The sequence below is a fragment of the Diplotaxodon limnothrissa genome, linkage group LG16 (assembly GCF_057381915.1).
Source record: "Diplotaxodon limnothrissa isolate DT_005_m linkage group LG16, D_limnothrissa_male_GT1.1, whole genome shotgun sequence".
In the NCBI taxonomy this organism is placed as follows: domain Eukaryota; kingdom Metazoa; phylum Chordata; class Actinopteri; order Cichliformes; family Cichlidae; genus Diplotaxodon; species Diplotaxodon limnothrissa.
In genome coordinates, this window is record NC_140611.1 from 16,206,462 (window position 1) to 16,223,445 (window position 16,984).

General features: G+C 38.1%; 2 protein-coding genes across 2 annotated transcripts; both read right to left on the reverse strand.

Moving 5' to 3' along the window:
- Window positions 1–1,295: 1,295 nt before the first annotated feature.
- On the reverse strand, window positions 1,296–11,283 carry cdc16 (cell division cycle 16 homolog (S. cerevisiae)). The gene is made up of 18 exons (XM_085374250.1): window positions 11,113–11,283; window positions 10,875–10,929; window positions 10,517–10,614; window positions 10,323–10,361; window positions 10,059–10,199; window positions 7,667–7,826; window positions 7,463–7,557; window positions 6,976–7,109; window positions 6,691–6,770; window positions 6,547–6,596; window positions 6,390–6,463; window positions 6,149–6,274; window positions 5,442–5,594; window positions 3,921–3,984; window positions 3,760–3,821; window positions 3,343–3,478; window positions 2,551–2,641; window positions 1,296–2,122 (listed from the first exon to the last, which is right to left on the reverse strand). Exons 1-18 carry the CDS (start codon window positions 11,158–11,160, stop codon window positions 1,869–1,871), a joined length of 1,860 nt encoding a protein of 619 aa, XP_085230376.1. The 5' UTR covers window positions 11,161–11,283; the 3' UTR covers window positions 1,296–1,868.
- Window positions 11,284–11,921: 638 nt separating this feature from the next.
- On the reverse strand, window positions 11,922–14,156 carry cfap97d2 (CFAP97 domain containing 2). The gene is made up of 6 exons (XM_085373761.1): window positions 14,027–14,156; window positions 13,125–13,227; window positions 12,828–12,908; window positions 12,488–12,606; window positions 12,213–12,396; window positions 11,922–12,083 (listed from the first exon to the last, which is right to left on the reverse strand). The coding sequence occupies exons 1-6, from the start codon at window positions 14,068–14,070 to the stop codon at window positions 11,922–11,924; spliced, it is 693 nt and encodes a 230-aa protein (XP_085229887.1). The 5' UTR covers window positions 14,071–14,156.
- Window positions 14,157–16,984: the final 2,828 nt, after the last annotated feature.

Here is a 16,984-nt window from a genome sequence, read left to right on the forward strand (position 1 = left end):
GTACGTAAGAAACAGTTCTTGCAATAATTACACACTCCCACTCACGCAGTGTGTATGTAACTCTATAAGACAGGCTCTTTCGGTGTCACTGTGAGGATCCCGAGGTGGGCTTCATGTCGCACTGACTCGCAGACGATGAGCTGCCCGCAAAACTCCACGATTCATGGCAGGAAGACTGGCTCGCTGACCGCCCGTGGATGTCTCGACAGGGAACTGCAAAAAGGTCAACAAAGCCATCTCTTCACATCGGACTCGGCATGGATGTGCACACGGCAAACTGGCGAATTTGTCCACAGTGGAATAAACCTCACACTTTTTCAAACCTATTTTTATAAACAAGTACTTTTATTCTTTCCAAGTACAAACAAGTTTTTTTCTTTAACTCAGCACTGAACTTAGGTTGGCAGCACACTCACTACTTAGGAAGGTTTCCTTGCTGCTTCTGGTCTCTGCACACAGCCGAGGTCCCTCTGGTGTCGACTCTGAGCTCTTCATGCTGGGGACAAAAGTGGAGCAGGTGTCCAAGTCCCGGCAGACCTTATCGTGGGTGTAAATGCCGGTTGACTTAGTTGGAGTGCAGCCCATCTCTCCACGCTCTCCATTGAACAGAAGGACCCCACGGTAAATAGCACAACCCTATCTGTCCTGTGGCTCTCAGAGAAGCGATGGAGACAAGTTCGGTGTTTTCACTCGAGCTCAGAGATCCCACCCCTCTCCTTAACTGGAATAAGACACGTGAGTGGCTGCTCAATGCTGTAGGTTAGTTCAATGCTGTTGATCTGCAGCAGATTCCTGCCTTTCCAATCAGCTTTTTAAAAGTTTTAAACACTTCTCACCCACAATGGTTTTTGTTTTTTTTTTATTCCACAGAGCTAAATATATATATGGAGAAAACAAAAGCTGTTGCTTTTTAGAGAAGTTACTAGAAAAACAAGCCAAATGTTTCCTACTTCTAATTTTGTCCCTACTGTTTGCAAACACCACCATTCTCAGCTGTGAATGACGAGGTGTCAAAACCCACACAATAAAATGTGTTTTGTTCCTTCAAATCTCTCTGTTTAGTGGTTCAGTTGAACACATTTATGAGCAAACAAATTTTCGTGTTAAGTTGCAAAGAACTCTTTCAACCACCAAACGTATAATCTACAACATTTCAGCTTTGACAACTTAGTAAACAAATGTGAAGAAAAAGAAAAATATTTAAAAACTTCTCATTATTATTCACCGAACCAACTGTGTTTAGTAGATTTTTGAAATCAATAGTAATAATTAAAAAAAGAAATGATTAGGTGTTATTCAACATTTCTTTATTTCAAGATAAATGCATTGTTTCTTGAAAGAATAATCAAAACGCTTTCCCCCACCAAAAACGGCTTGTTGTTAGCTGGCTCTTTATTCAAGTTGAAAATCCACAGGTTAAGCATTGGGGGTGGGGGCGCTGCCACAGGAACTGTAGTCTTTAATTTATGACGTGAGGCGTGTGGCTTCTTTCCCCTATTCATTCAAGTGTCATAGGAACACATGATCCCAGTGTCTTAACCCAAGGTCCAGTGCTGTGCCTTTGCTAGGCCACGTACTAAGCACCTTAACCAAGGTATTCCCCTTTTAAAGTGCATTCATGCAAACATAATATGCAATACAGCAGGTGCCGTATCAGATTTAATCTATACTTACTCATGTTAATAATGTTCACAACTGCCTCTTCTGTGTTTTGCTGCTTAGAGAAACAACAATACTATGCACAAGACGGGGAAACCTCAGGAAGCCTTTGGTAAAGAGCAGGTGCTAAGGTTTTGTGTTGTCCTTGGGCATGGATATGTGAACCTATGCCACCCTGTTGCCACGACAGTTCCACCTCGTGGCAGAGATCACGTGCTGGTGTCTGATAGGGTGTCTAACATCACGTCGCTCTCGTACATGTCACACTCCAGGGTTAACGAGAGCCGAAGCGGCGTCTCCAGCATCATCTTGTCCTGATTTGGGATAGGCGTTTCCAAAGACATGATGCTAGTGTCTTCCAATCTCGGAGTGGCTAGAAGGTCATCAGGCTCTGAGGTGTTCAGCATCTTCATCAGCGCTGGAGTGTTCAAGTTGCCTCGCACCTTATCGTTGATGTCTGTGCCTTAGCAGAAACAAACAGGAAGACTTCATTTTCTGAGGCAGATATCACTCATGTAATTACAATTACGCAGACTTAAAAGGACAGTTAAAGCCCAAATCTATTTTTTTATAATTACCCCTTTAGTCTATAGTGCTATTAATATATTGCTGCAGATAGCTTTGGATTTCAGTGGAGAATATTAGAGAAGATTATGCTTTTCCTGAGAAAGTCTTTTTGCAACCACAGCTAGCCTCCAGACCCTTTTATTGTCTATGGTGGCATCACAAATACAAGGTTCCTAAGAAGGTGCCTAATCTCACACAAAGGAAATACCCTTTTAGATAATAAAAAAAGGTGACTATGAATATTTTTTACAGCTAAATTCTTTAACAATTTACTTTATATGAGACATAAGAAATGTGAAAATATTTTCCAAAATTGAAACCAACCTATATATGCATCAGTGTCACCGATGTACATCTCGATACAGTGGCCAAGCATCGTCACAGAGAAAGTGTCATCCCTTTTCAGTCCCAGTGCCTGCCAAAGAAAGACAAAAACCCCCCAACAAACTACTTTAACCCTTTTTTTAAATGATAAAAACAGATTGTTTTGACTATGTTTTATGTGCTAATAATACAATTATGTGATTTTAATGGCTGCTAGTATTCTGGACAGCACCCTCAACAACAAATAAAGAATTAAAATGAACGTTTCAAGAGCTAAAATAAGAATTAAAACCAAACATTGATCAAAGTCATGCATTATATCTGTGGCTTAAAACCCCCCAAAACAAAGTCACTGCTAAATCAAAAATACCTCTCTGCATTGGGCAATATTATATTTTTTAAGATGCAACTATAATATAGCTACTTTATCTTATTAACTTGTGATAGAAGTCAAATTTTTGGAGCCAAGTCATTTTATATTTTAAGTGAACCTGTACGATATCTAGACGGTGTATAGTTTATGTCAGATTATTCTTGTGTACTTTTTTTTTGGTGTACGTGTTTGGTTAACTAAAAAAAAAATAAAATAAAATCTCATAGGCTATACATTATTCCTTCTTTCCTACTAAAAATGCTACCTAAAATACCAGTAACACAGTAATCTTATGAGAGATTCATTTTAGTAACTTTGTTTCAGACTGTTAAGAACCCACAGGAACTCCAACTCCCTGTGAGTGCCTCTTACTAAAAGACAAACAAGGAACAAAACCAACGGATCCCTTTAAAGTTTACCGTGTGGAAGTAGTCAATAGCACTTTCAAAGTCACCCATGAGGCTGTGCACGTATCCTATCGCAGCATAGGTGGAGGCATGCTGAGGGATCAACACCAGAGCTTGACGGTGGTACTCCAGAGCCTGGTCGTACTTTCTAAGGAAACAAACACAGCAACATGCAAAGCTGTTACTCACTGAGTGAGCCAAACATCATCAGCAGGCTTTACATGTCATAAATAGTGCATTTAAAATGATTACAAAACTTTCCATTTCTATGTTTGCTGATGGAATAACAACAGCTATATAATTTTCCAATTTATATGTAGCGAAATTAATCAGTAACTATAAAATCAACTTTGAGCGTATCATGTACCATGGCAATGAGACATAACACAGTCTGCAAATACAGTCTTGATGTAATTAAGTAGTACTTACTTCAGTTTCCGACATACATGACCTAAGTTGTTTAACAGAGGCTCCCACTTGTCCACAGTAACCTTTAATTAAAAAAACAAAATTACAAAAATATTGCAAAGACTTAAGTTTTCAAGACATGGATCACATTGATGGTATCAGTTAAAACAATCAGCTGTTACCTCATTCCCTATGGCTTTGATCTTCTCCAGTGCATCAAGAAACAACTTCTCTGCTGTCTTCCAGCTGAAACAGCAAAAATGTTCTTAGAAAGCAACTAAATAACTGTCTGCAATCTGTGTACTAACACATGACAACAGTGCACTCTATACATTAGGATTTACTCAAATTTGCAACATCTCTTAGATCTCTTACATGGTTCCTACACTGTACTTAAATACCAAGACTGTATAAAAACCAAGATTACATAAATGCAAACACACGTTATGCAACGACTTCCTCAGATGGCTACTTGAGGCTGGTTCCAAAATTGTTGTCACGGTCCAGTGATTTCCAACATTACAGTTGAAACTCGCATGTTTACAGAACAAAAGGTCACAAAAAGCAATTTGTCCATAAACTCCCCCTTCATGACAACTGTACATGATTTAGACAACTTCAATGAACTAAAGCTTAAAATAATGCATAATTAAATGATATCTGTGTATGTGTGTACGTGTACACTTGGGTGCTCACAAAGGCAGCAAAACTTGGTAACTAGCTGCTAAATTTACCTCATTTAATTATCTGCTTGTTAAGTGACGCACCAAAACCTGCTTACGGGGCCAAGCTCCTACTCTGTTCATTAAGGCTGTCGTCCTTTAAATGTGCTGTAATGCTTTACATCTTTGTTTAATTTAATATAAACACCCTCTAAAAATAAGCTCTGATCATTGTCGGCTATTCATGTGCATCACATTTTTAGGCTGTTTGAATGGGTAGATTAAGCTGAGGTTTAGCAATTTTCCAAAGGAAGTAATGCAAAACACGCACAAAAATGTTGATGTCTAACCTCGTGCTGTGGATGGATCATTACAGATGTTCTGTTGACTGGAGTTTGTTCTAAGCGTCTTTACCTGCCCTATGATTGCATTTTCTTTGCCCACCGGGAAACCTCACATTAAGTTTTATTGAGGGAGAAAAAGTTAATGTTCATCCTCCATCACTACTTTGCTAATGTGTTTTTAATATCCTAATTAGCTACATAGCTTTGTAGCTAGCTACCACCTAGATCAACTTCAATGTACAAACATTGCTGTTGTTTAGTTTTCTGTCTTCATTCAAGTCTGAAGTGATACCAGAACAGCACATTTGAGCTTTTTAGAAATCACTCAATCAGAACATGGTATAATCATCTTCAGGTGGAAACTGCTGAGCTAATTTTGTAACTGTTAAACTTCTTAAATCCTCTTTTTCATAGATGCTTGGGTGGTTAAGCTCTACTGTAACACCCAGAAGAGCAGCCACACTGATCATTTTATTTAAGATGAAAGAATTTGGGCCATTTTTAACTCTCGTTCATACCACAGTGTTTGTTTGAATTTGTAAACCGAAGCAGAGCTGCAGACCAACAGGAGACATGAGCGTAATTACACCCATCCATTCTATACAGTTTATGATACCAATATCCATTTGCTGATGACAACATTTATCCTAAATGTGTCCAACAAAAAGTTTAAGGGTGTTTGTGCCGTCATACTCACTCTCCATTTTGAAATGCAACCACTGCCACTTCATGAATGACAAATGGGTCCTCTGGAGCAATGCTAAGAGCCTGGCTGAAAAAACGTTCTGCTAACTTGGAGTTGTTGGTTAATCCATACTCCAACCCAATGTAGAGCATGGGCAAGTGACACCTGTGTAACAGAGTACAGGAAACAGGAAAGCTGAATCTATCCTCATCTCATGTTTTACAAGCACGTCAATGCACACAGAATACTCAACAATAACATGACCTGACTTTTACATGTGACAGTATGTTGTGTTTCTTAGTCACCATTATAGTCTAGAAAGATTCAAGGAGTCAAAAGCATGCACTTAAGCATGAATGTAAAGCAGGAATGTCACAATGACCCCAAAACAACACCACAAACACACAAATAAAAGGTTGCAAAAATGGCTGCAGACATTTAAGCCAATATTTTTTTCTTGTCAATAGCAGGAAATGCTTTTATACTCGTGGCTCTCAGCATGTAATCTGGCAAAAATACAGCAAAAATATATGTATGTTCAACACAACCTGGATGGCATTATGCTTGGATACTGCTGAGGTTTTTAAAGGACATGATAGAAACATTTGACTCTTTTGTAATTAAAGTTTTAACAAAATTCTTTACCAACCGCAGCTATATACAGACAAACATTTTACATGCGTATGGATCATTCTCTGACACATCAATCATCAACCTACCCTTTCATCAGCTGAGCAGCAGTGAAGTAGGCAGCCATGGCTTGGTCATGCTCACTCTCCACCGCAAAGGAATGCCCATAGGCAATCCATGCAGGACCGTAAGTCCTCTCCAAAGTGGTGGCTTTGCTTAAGGAGATGTACAACAGCAAATATGTTTGAGAGACCAGAACATAAACTGTCAGTAACTTTTTTTTTTTGTAACAAAAAGGATGGATTTCTCTTTAAGAGGCAACATAAATACCTGAGGTATCGTCGAGCATGTTCGTTTTTATGGCCAACCATGAGATAGTAGCAACCCACAGCAAACCAAGACACCTGGTTAAAAGGTTTTTAGTTATCAGCAAAATAATTGGGGGAAAAAAATGTATAACAGATCAAATAATGAAAAAAAAACTTACTGGGTTGTTGGGATATAAGTCTACAAGTTTGTGTGAGAGGTAAAACAACTCTGCACGGACAAAAACAAAACAAAAACATTAAACTGATATTCAGGGGAACCAAACTAAACATGCTGTATGAATAAACCCGTGTATATATTTTACCATTTGCTTTTCCAAGCTCCACCAGTGTTCCTATGTGGACTGGCAAACAGCTGGCGTGGAAGGGGTCTTTAACCATTACCCTGTAATCAAAACAGGTGTACTTCAGGTACATCACCAAAATCAGAAGTCACAAAAAATGTATTTGCTAGTCATTCATAAATCTAAATGTATACAAATATAATCTAGCGTAGTTAAAGAGCAAAATCTACAGCTAGATTTCATTTTCTTAGATTCTACAGTGGCACTAAGTCTGCTACTACTAAATGAAAACCCTGGGACACCTACATTGATGTGAGTTTGTAGCACATCTTGAAATCACAGTTATAATAATGCCTTTCAGCAAGAGACACGACGACATCCAAGTTGTCCTGAAGACCATTGACCATCTCTGGCACCACTAAATCACTGGGCTTGTTATACTGCAGAGGAAAGCAGAGAGAGCATGTGTCAAATTCATGTCTGTGAAAGCACATAGCAAGGTTAAAATGTGAGATGGTGTGAAAACAGACAAAACCATCACACAGCAACAACAGACAACAGTCACTCTACACACTCATGCTTATAATAACTGCATAGAGATCATTTTTCTATAATTTGTTATCAGCAATGGCAAACCAGTGAGCTGATATCACAAAAAATATCCTTAATCATAAATTCACTGTTAGCGTTGGGCCTTTGGTTGCAATCCTTGAAAAGAGGGGGAAAAAATACCCCCAACTTTATAAATTCACAGTTAAAATCCAGTTGTTAAACTAAATGCATAACCCCTTACCTTCTTTAATTTATTCTCAAAAAGGAAGTGTAACAGCTCCTCTTCCTCCTCAGTACACTGTTGACTCAGAGGAAGGGAGTCGAGGAACTCCTTCTCTGTTGAAAGATGAAAACGTACAGCGTTGTTATAAACTACTGGAATTATTATGGCATTAATGTGCACAAAATGGAATTCTTAGTGCACACGCTGGCCACAGAGTCTCACCTTCCTGTGCAGTCAACATGTGGTGGGACGTTAAAAGGTCAAAGGCTTCAAAGCAGTACACATCCAGTTTCAAGGCCTCTTTGTAGCTGGAGGTGGCCAGTGGTCTGTTATCCATGGCATCATAGATCTTACCCCGCAGGAGGCAGATGGAGCTGCTGATCTGAAATATTTCATTGGGAGCAAAGATGAATAGAAAGAAAGGTTGAGTCTATGACACTGGACATAAATTCATAGAGTGTTAATACTCCATACACAACAACACTGGACAGCATTTTGAGATAATTCTCACATCCTGAAGGAAAGAACAATTTATGCTATTTCTCTACAAACAGAATTTGTGTGGATTGCACAGGGACATAACTCACTGGTACAAAGGATCCTTCATGCCTCAATACGTGTTTGAAGACCTTGATCGTTCTTAATTTGTTTGAAGTGTGGGTGCTTATTGAGGAACTTGAGCATAGGTAACTGGTTTTTAAAATAGATTATAGAATTCACTAATCTCAAGTCCAAAGGAGGAGAGTTACAGAGTCTGGGGGACATTGTTTGTGCTAAAATGTTTCAACCCTTCCCGAACGCTTCTTTCACTGCACATGAAAATGGTTTTCGCTAAAGGTGGAAACAGAAAATGTGGTTCACAAAAGGTACAAATATACTATTAAGTATAACCTAGCTGTGTAGACATAAGAGAAGATACTATCAGCTGGTGATGTGCAAACCAAAAGTGAGCAAATGACTCAACTGAGCACCGCTCGCTGCACTCACTAGTTGTACTCAATAACACAGGAAGAGCAAACGATGAATGGAAATGGAAGATGTTTACATGGTAGGAAAGAAGAGCAACCCAAGATACACCATCGTAGATAGAAAATATTTCTCAGTTTCAGTTCCTGGAGAGTTACAAGGCTCGATTATGTTTGTTAAATTAAATTGTTAAGCAGTTATTTCACTTTTACTTAAACTGGATATGAAACTCTACATGTATTAAGGTAATTTCCACCATGGAGCCCTGCTCTAATTGACTGTCACAAATCTAACACTGTCTGTGAAGCTGGAATTACAAAAAATAAGTGTTTTAAGTTAAAAGTGACTGTTTTTAGAGCATGTCTAGCACCATCTCGTCCAGTACAGACTGTGACTTCACTAGGTTGATTGCTGCTAACAGACTAAAATTAGTTCATATTAGCTAAATAGTGACAGAAACAATATCACAGTGGAAAAAAAGAAAGCTAAAACTAAAAAGCAGTCTCAGGGTGTCATTTTTATATGGCCCCTGGCTGAAAGAATTAGTTTCATGTTAAAAAACCAAAGCTATACTGCCTACTGTCACTCTGTGTCTCTTAAGCATCAAATGGTTTCTCGTTGTTGGTTAGTTGTTAAATACTTTTGTAAATGATGTCTGTGCAAAGGAGAGTGTGCTTGAGTCAGGTGCTCCAGCAGTTTAACAGACTGACAAGCTGAGCTGAAGTTGACGCCGTCTCCTCTGTATTCAATTTTCCCTCGTGAGGTCATGTGAAAAGACCACGCCAGCTGGCAGAGCATGTCCAAAGGATGCAATCAGCACTATTTTATACAATAATCTAACACTCAGTTATCTCAACGTTAAGTGTCTTTTTCTAAGCATACCCAAACAGGTTACAATATAACTGGTTACTACATGTGATCAGGCCACAAACATAACACTAAGTCAGTATTGTAGAATATTGTCCGCAGCTAAAAAGTAAGGGGCTTTACGAAAATTCCTAAAGTCCTCAACAAGATCAACTATCTTCTTACTGTTATGTATGTTTGTATGCACCTCCATCTCCTCCCTAACAGGTGGGCCAATCTGAATGAAAGTTTGCAAGAACATCGTCACACATACAGCAATTAACTACACTAAGCGGTGCAAGACCAAAGCCAAGAAGATTATGAGGGATCTCTCCCATCCCAACAATGGACTCTTCTCACTGTTGAGGTCTGGGAAGCGCTTCTGCTCCCTTAAGGCCAAAACAGAGAGAATGATGAGGAGCTTCTTCCTCTTACTCTCTGTCATTACTACACATCAGTAACTGTTTATTCCACTGTGTACTAGTGGTGCAACGGATCAAAAGTCTCACGGTTTGGACCGGATCATGTTTTTTTCGTCACAGATCGGATCAAGTTTCAGATCCAGCAGAAAAAAAAAAGAAGAAAAAATTTAACTCGTCATTTACTTATTTATGTATTTTTTGCCTATTAAAAACATTCAACTCAAGACTCATTCCACGCAATTATATAAAAACAAATTAAGGTGCAATATAGGGCAGTACAGGGCTTTCTATCTACAACTCCTCTGTGATATAATGAGCGGTCAAATCATTTAAAAATATAACTCATTAAACATACACACCACATGGCAACCCAGACTTACAGAAGCAGGGGACATGTCCCAATCCTTGGTTGATTCTGATGTCTCATTGTCTTCCTTTCCACTCCTGTCCAAAAGCTTTTTGCTTGCTGGCTCTTCTGCATCTAAGATATCCAAGGCCTGCTGGAACTCTTTGGCAGCATACTAGAAAAAGCAGAAACAAATAAGAAGCATTAAAAATGACAGATCTAATCGATTATCTGCAATTTAGAAGATTGCAGAAAAGGCTATAACAACTGGCATGTTGTGCATCTTCCATTTACTTACATGACACCTTGCAGCAAGATACTGACAAGCTCCGTACAGCTGTTAAAGAGAAGACAAGAGATGTTTAAAACTTTGGTCTGACATTATGCTGCTGACTTTTTTATGACAAACAGTTTAACTCTAACACACACCACCCCCGTACTAAACACGGTTATAAAGGCAATCACCCACTTTTCAACACTCACGCAACGCACCTTGTCAAGTTTACGTGAACGGAGGGCATGGGAGGCTCTGTGGTACTGTGAGGTCAGATAAAGGCACTGAGCAAGCCAGTAAATATCCTGGGGATCTTCTGTATGTAAACAAAGTCGATAGGGTTATCAGTTTTAGAGGTTAGGAAGTTATCGCTGGCAGGTTTCACACCAATGAAGATGTGCTAGGATGCTAATCTGTTATCCGCCCAGACCGCTAGTAAAACTTTCTTTCAGCTGCAACGTAACAGGAAAACGTAACCACTTCCCATGAAGCACCACACACACCATCATTAGTTTTGCTGACAGGTTAAGTAATGCTACTCTAACAGACAGATTAGAACTACCGTAATTTGCTCACCGTGAGAGAGAGATGCTATCTTGTCGGCCCAAAATAGAGCACTCTGGTACTGTTGCTGTAAACAAACACACAAAGGCACCGCATCAGTCTCCAAAATATATGTCAAGCTGCTCACTGGCTGTTATTTGTTAAAGAGGAAAACAGCAAGAGTTCGTTACCACTGACACCAAACGTGCTAAAAAAAAAAAAAAAAAAGCTAGCGTAAGCTAGCAACACAGAAACTAATATTTTTTCCTACCTGATCGATGTATTGCCGCACTCGCTTTCTGAGTCTGTCGAGGTTCATTTTGACTTTTTAAAAGTGGACTGTCAAAAGTTCTGACTATCACAAGTGTGTCATTCTAAGAAGCAGAGGAAGCAATGCACTAAAACACTACGTGAGATCTCGCTAGCTGCGTAAAATCAAACCCGCGGCTTCTTTCTGCAATGAGTGCTCCGCTAAACCGTTCCGTAAGGAAACTACGTCGTGATAGAAAGTTCCACGTTGACGCTCCTGGCCCCCGGGCCGCCTAACCTAACAACAACAACAACAACAACAACAACAACAACAACAACAACAACAACAACAACAACAATAATAATATATGTTATTTCAGTGTATTTCCCCTGTTTTTATTTGTCATCACATTAACAACAGTGAAGACAGATACAACAGGAACACCTTTCATCTTACAGCAGTTAAATAAACACAATACATGCATAACAAATAGAATAAATCGGCAGAATGGTATAGGGATAAAAGAGAAATACATTTTAAACACTAATGACTAAACAAATATCTTAATAATGTAAGAAGTATTCTGAAAGTAAAAATATAATAGAATGAAGTCAGGGTAAAATGAAATACAAATAAAGTAACAATATGAAAAAAAGGAAAAAGAAAACTGCATTTAAAATTGCTTACCTAATCACAGAATAACAAATACTGCATTAACATTTTTCCTGTTTTTATTTTTAGGTTTATTAGGAGTCCTTGGCATTTTTAAATACATCAAAAACATGTGACTTGTCAATAGAATGACTGCTTTAATTGATTTCTTTTGAATTTTAGGGTGTATCTTGTGATTTCTTTCTTTCATTCCTTTTCTCATTTGGTAGTGCATTTGTTTTAAAGGTATCTGTGTTCCTGTATCCTCTTCCTTGTTGCTCGTTTTTCTTCTTTTGCTTTGCACCACATTTCCTGCTTACCTTGCTGCTTTTTTCTTGTCCCTAGCAGTGACACATGAGATCAGGTGTTCACATTTTTATCTGATTTGTACATATAGTGTGAAACAAAAGCATATAGAGCATAGAAGTTAAGGAATGCAATGCAGCTTTAAGGAAGAAAGAAAAGGACACCTTTTGCTGATTTTCTCTGTCATGAGGATAGTGACTAATTCTTTCCATCACTTCGGTAGTTTTGAGCCAATCCTCGTGCCAAGCCCTCACATAGAAAGGTTTGCACTGGCTCAGTTTAAGCTGGATCCTTTGATTCTCTTGGGCAATTCTGAGCATTTCCAGCTGCTGATTTTTGTTCCCAGGGCTATATTGAAGAAAAAGAAAGCACAATTAAGCCGCCTTATTTCTTTGAAAACCCTATTGTTCTGACACCGTTATTACGAAACTTAACTGACCTTTTCTTTTCATAGAAATTCCAGTTGTCGACTCTTCCAGGTGTGCTCATAATATGTGATATATTCTCTCTAAGCCTATTGTTTTCTCTCTGAATCTCCAGCATCCTCAGCGATTCAGTCTTAATTCAACAAAATGTGATTAGAAACAGTCACATTTACAGGAGGTTATTCTAACTACATGTATGTAAAAACTGTGTTTTAGTCACTCTAAAACATTGTTATTACATTGGATCACTTCAGGCTTCACAATACTTTATTCTACACTGACTGGAGGTAAAAATAATTTTGTGATTCTAATTATTCATTTAAATTTCTTATGTTTTCTCACTCAAAGGACAACCTTGTGATTCTTCTGCTTGGGAGTGAGGTGACTATATGTCTTTGGTGGTCCCGTGTTTACCACTGGATTTGCTGTCATCACCTTGGGGGAAAAAACCACATACATGTCTGTCTGAGGCGGTAAACCGTGATTATCCTGACTTTAAAACAACTGTATAAAACAAAAAGGTAGATTCGTTTGTGACAAAACCCCCCCCCAAACAACCTAAGGTCAAGACATTTAGAATATGGGCAAACAGGGAAAATGATGACAAATGTTTTTTAAAAAAATGTAAAAATCAAAGACTTTTCTCTTAACTCTTTTTCTGTGCATGTCGTATGCAGCCTGGTCCAATTTCTCCTGCAGGTATTTGCTTGCAGTGGGAAACAGGGGCACTGCTAAGGGATGCAGCGACAGCTTCCTGTAAAGAGAAAACAGAAAAAAAGCTGCAAAAAACCAAGCCCTTTACACTCAGCAGAAAACAGTTTCACACATTTTAATGATACAATGAAAATGAAGAAAACTATAACAAATAAAATCCACATGGGGATTGTTTTAAAATTGCTCAAGATTATTTAAAATAGAATCAGAATCAGAATACTTTATTAATCCCTGGGGAAATTATGTGGGTTATGGTTGCTCCAGTCCAGTAACATTAAGAAAAACAAAAGCAAAAACAAAAACAGACTAAACTATTAGCAATACAATATATTAAGATACAATGAATAGCACAATATAAGGAATAGCACAATAAAAGTATGGGCAAATTATGCAAGAATAACAAGCTCTGGGATGCCCTGTCCAGATCAGGGGTGCTTCTTTTTTCTAGTACCTATAACTTGGCCATCTCCATGTCTCTTATACACCTGCTCTATGTGGCAGGTATGTGTTTCTGTTTCATGGACTGTATGTTTATTTATGAGTGCTTTAGATTAACTTATTTGTATCCAGTTCCAGCCATGTAAACGAAGTGAATCCCCCCAAAGGTTCACGGTCCCTGGAAAGTTTCTGCAGTGGAAAATAGGCTCATGCAAAGAGGACAGCTTTGCCGAATAAATAAAGCAGTAGGGCCTATGTAGAGATGGGACTTTTTTTCCTAAATTGTCCAGCATCTCTTAATCCAAATAAACGACGGACAGTTTGTTAACAGGGTGCATCAACAGTTGGCGCGTACGCCAATAAATCAATTAGCGTAAATACCCTCGGGCTCCCTGCCTCACCTTGCAGTCTGTGGTTGCCCTGCTTCCTTGGTTTCTTTACTCATCTTTCCGAGAGTACGCTGAACCGTCCGCGCGGACTAAAGCTCAGAAAACTGCAGTGTGTTTCGTGCCAGTCATACACGGTTGCCATGACAGCAGAGCGAGAGAGCGGAGATGAATGGTTTCAAACGATGCGCCTGTTTGGTTTGTTCCACACAGAGAAACACATACAGCCACAGAGATAGGCTAATTAGCGAGCAGACTGTGGAGCGAGTGGCTGTAAAATGAGCCGCTGTGTGAAGACGCATTTACACATAGTTCAAAGCTGAAAATGAGGAAAATGAGCTAGAACATAAACTGCTTTTATTTATTTATTTTTTAGTTTAGTTTACTTTTACAAAGTAAAACAAATAACACTTACTGTGTCTGGCTAGACATTATGTCCACTAATCACTTTGATCTCTTCATCTTTTAGAGCATCAGTGGAATTAATTTAACCAAATGTAGAATGAATTTATAAGCTGTAAGGACACAGTATACAGTATCTTTTGTATTTTAAGTACATACGGTCAATAACAGTGGAAAACTTACACCAGTGCCACTTAAACTAACACTAGTGCAAACTTAGTTTATACACAAAACAAGAAATGACATTGTTAGATTTTGCCTGGTCATGAGGAAAAATGAGGAAAGTTAATTATTGTGAAACCTTTAACTTAAATTAGAAATACAAAGCATTACACTTCTATACTGTGGTATCACGTTGGATTATTTCAATGTGTTTATAAAGTATTATGTGTATCATCCGGGAAATAAAAGACAGAAAGAGGAAATCAGAGTTGTTGAATGAAACCTATTCTAGTGATTTGACTCTATGAATGAATATACATGCAACACTTCCCCCTACTGACAGGAACTGGCTACGACGACTTTTGACACACATGGCATTTTTACTTTTAAGCATTCAAATTTCACGCTAGAAGGAACAACAACAACAACAAAAAAGCACTGATGAAAAAATGGTCACGTCACCGTTTTTTCACACCCTTATAAGCTGTTATAAATGTTGTCATTAAGATAACAATTAGCCAGAAAAATAAACTGTAACATTCACTTCACACATATTTCAAACCTGTAAATACTCATAAGCAAACTGTTCTTCAAGTACAGGTTTAATGAGAATATTGCACAATCACAAAGCTGTCGTAGACGTTAGCAGCTGATGTCGATCTGTCACGGCTACAGGCCTCATGTCTGGCATTTCCCCACAGATGCCCTCAGAAGTGAATTAATTGGCCCCCCTTCCATCTCCCAGCGTAGTCTTGCCTCAGTGCGTGGGAAGCACTCTCATGAATGAATTATATGCAATAAAACATTTCCAGTCCACTTTGTTATTTTGTTGTATAAGAGGAGATGTGTTGATGGGACAGATGGAGAATACCAAGATGGAAAAAAATCATGTTACATGCCTCTAGATCTCTTCCATCCTATTTTTGTTTTGTTTTTACACTTTTGTGTTTTTTGTTGAACAGTTAAACTGAGATATTTGTAAAATGTTTCTAGGCCTTTGAATATGTGTGATTATAGCATGGGCAAATGTCTGTGACCAATTTTGAATTGATTTGAATACTAAGCCCTTCAGGACCGATGACGTTTTGAAGGCATTCTTGTGCAGTTTATTTATGAATTTATTGAAATGTTCTGACTAAAACCCAAATTCCATTTCTCATGCAGACTGCAGGCGACATTTGGACATAAAACTCAGACCTTTCCAGGGACTGTTGCAGAAACTTTACAAATAGAGTTTCTGCTGTTTCTGCTGCACAGTGTTTAACTTTGTCCAAATAAAAATTTGACATGTTATCAAAATGCTTATAAGAACATAGAGCCTTCTACTTTCAGACTGTTGTGTACACTTTCTGCCAAAGACTTTCCCAGATTTTAATACTGTGTTTACATTCACTGGCTTGGTATGATTATATTAGCATACTAATATACTATATTGAACTATATGATTAATCAATTTGAAGAAAGCTTTCGAGTCCTAATGGGACATGGAGAAAAGGACAATGTTGTTGAGCTTTTGGTAGCTTAAACAGTGGCTTTTATGTGTAAACAGTTTTAGAAGATTTGATTTTTAGGCTGCAGTTGTCAGATTTAAGGTTGGACTTTTGGATTTGACTGGAATATTCATTTGTATTTATGAGTTGGGGTTTTTTTGCCAGAATTTTAAGTAGGTGGATCAAAAATAACTTTGATTAATTGCATTGTTTCATTTGATTAATCATTTATTAAAAAACAACCACAAAAGAACCCCAACAAAACAAAAGCAAGAGCCACTTTGAGAACATAAACTGCTGCCAAGGCAGCTCACCATCCATCCATCCATCCATCCATCCATCCATCCATCCATCCATCCTCTTCTGTTGGTGGAATAATATTTTGTTTTTGTATATGCTCTTCATCTTTGTTAGTTTTTTAACAAGTTTGCATTTGTTTTTATTGCACTACAAAGTGCAGGATTTTGTTTTCCCTGTTGAAATGCATTTTGAAATACTTGACATAATTTTGAATATAATTATTTTGTATTATTTGTCATTTATACAGTTTGTCTTACTCTTGACAATACTTTCTTTATAGATGTATATCGCATCTTAAGGTCACCGCATGGTTCGAAAGATAGAAGACATTTTAAAGTTTGAAAGTTTGACCTTTTTTGACCTTGAAAAAGACGACAGAGGCCCAAACTAAATTTAGAATCCCCCCTTTTCCTTCCCTGTATGCTGAAAACATTATCAGCACAAACAACTGCAGTTTGAATATATAGCTCTATATAGCCTTGTTATCCCTTTGACCTTCAGAATAATCTACTGGCCTTGAGAGAGAGGTCAGAGGTCAAACATGACATAATATTTTAATCTCTATGCAAAACTTTCTACATGTTGCCAAGACATGCAACACACAAACACTACTAAAAAT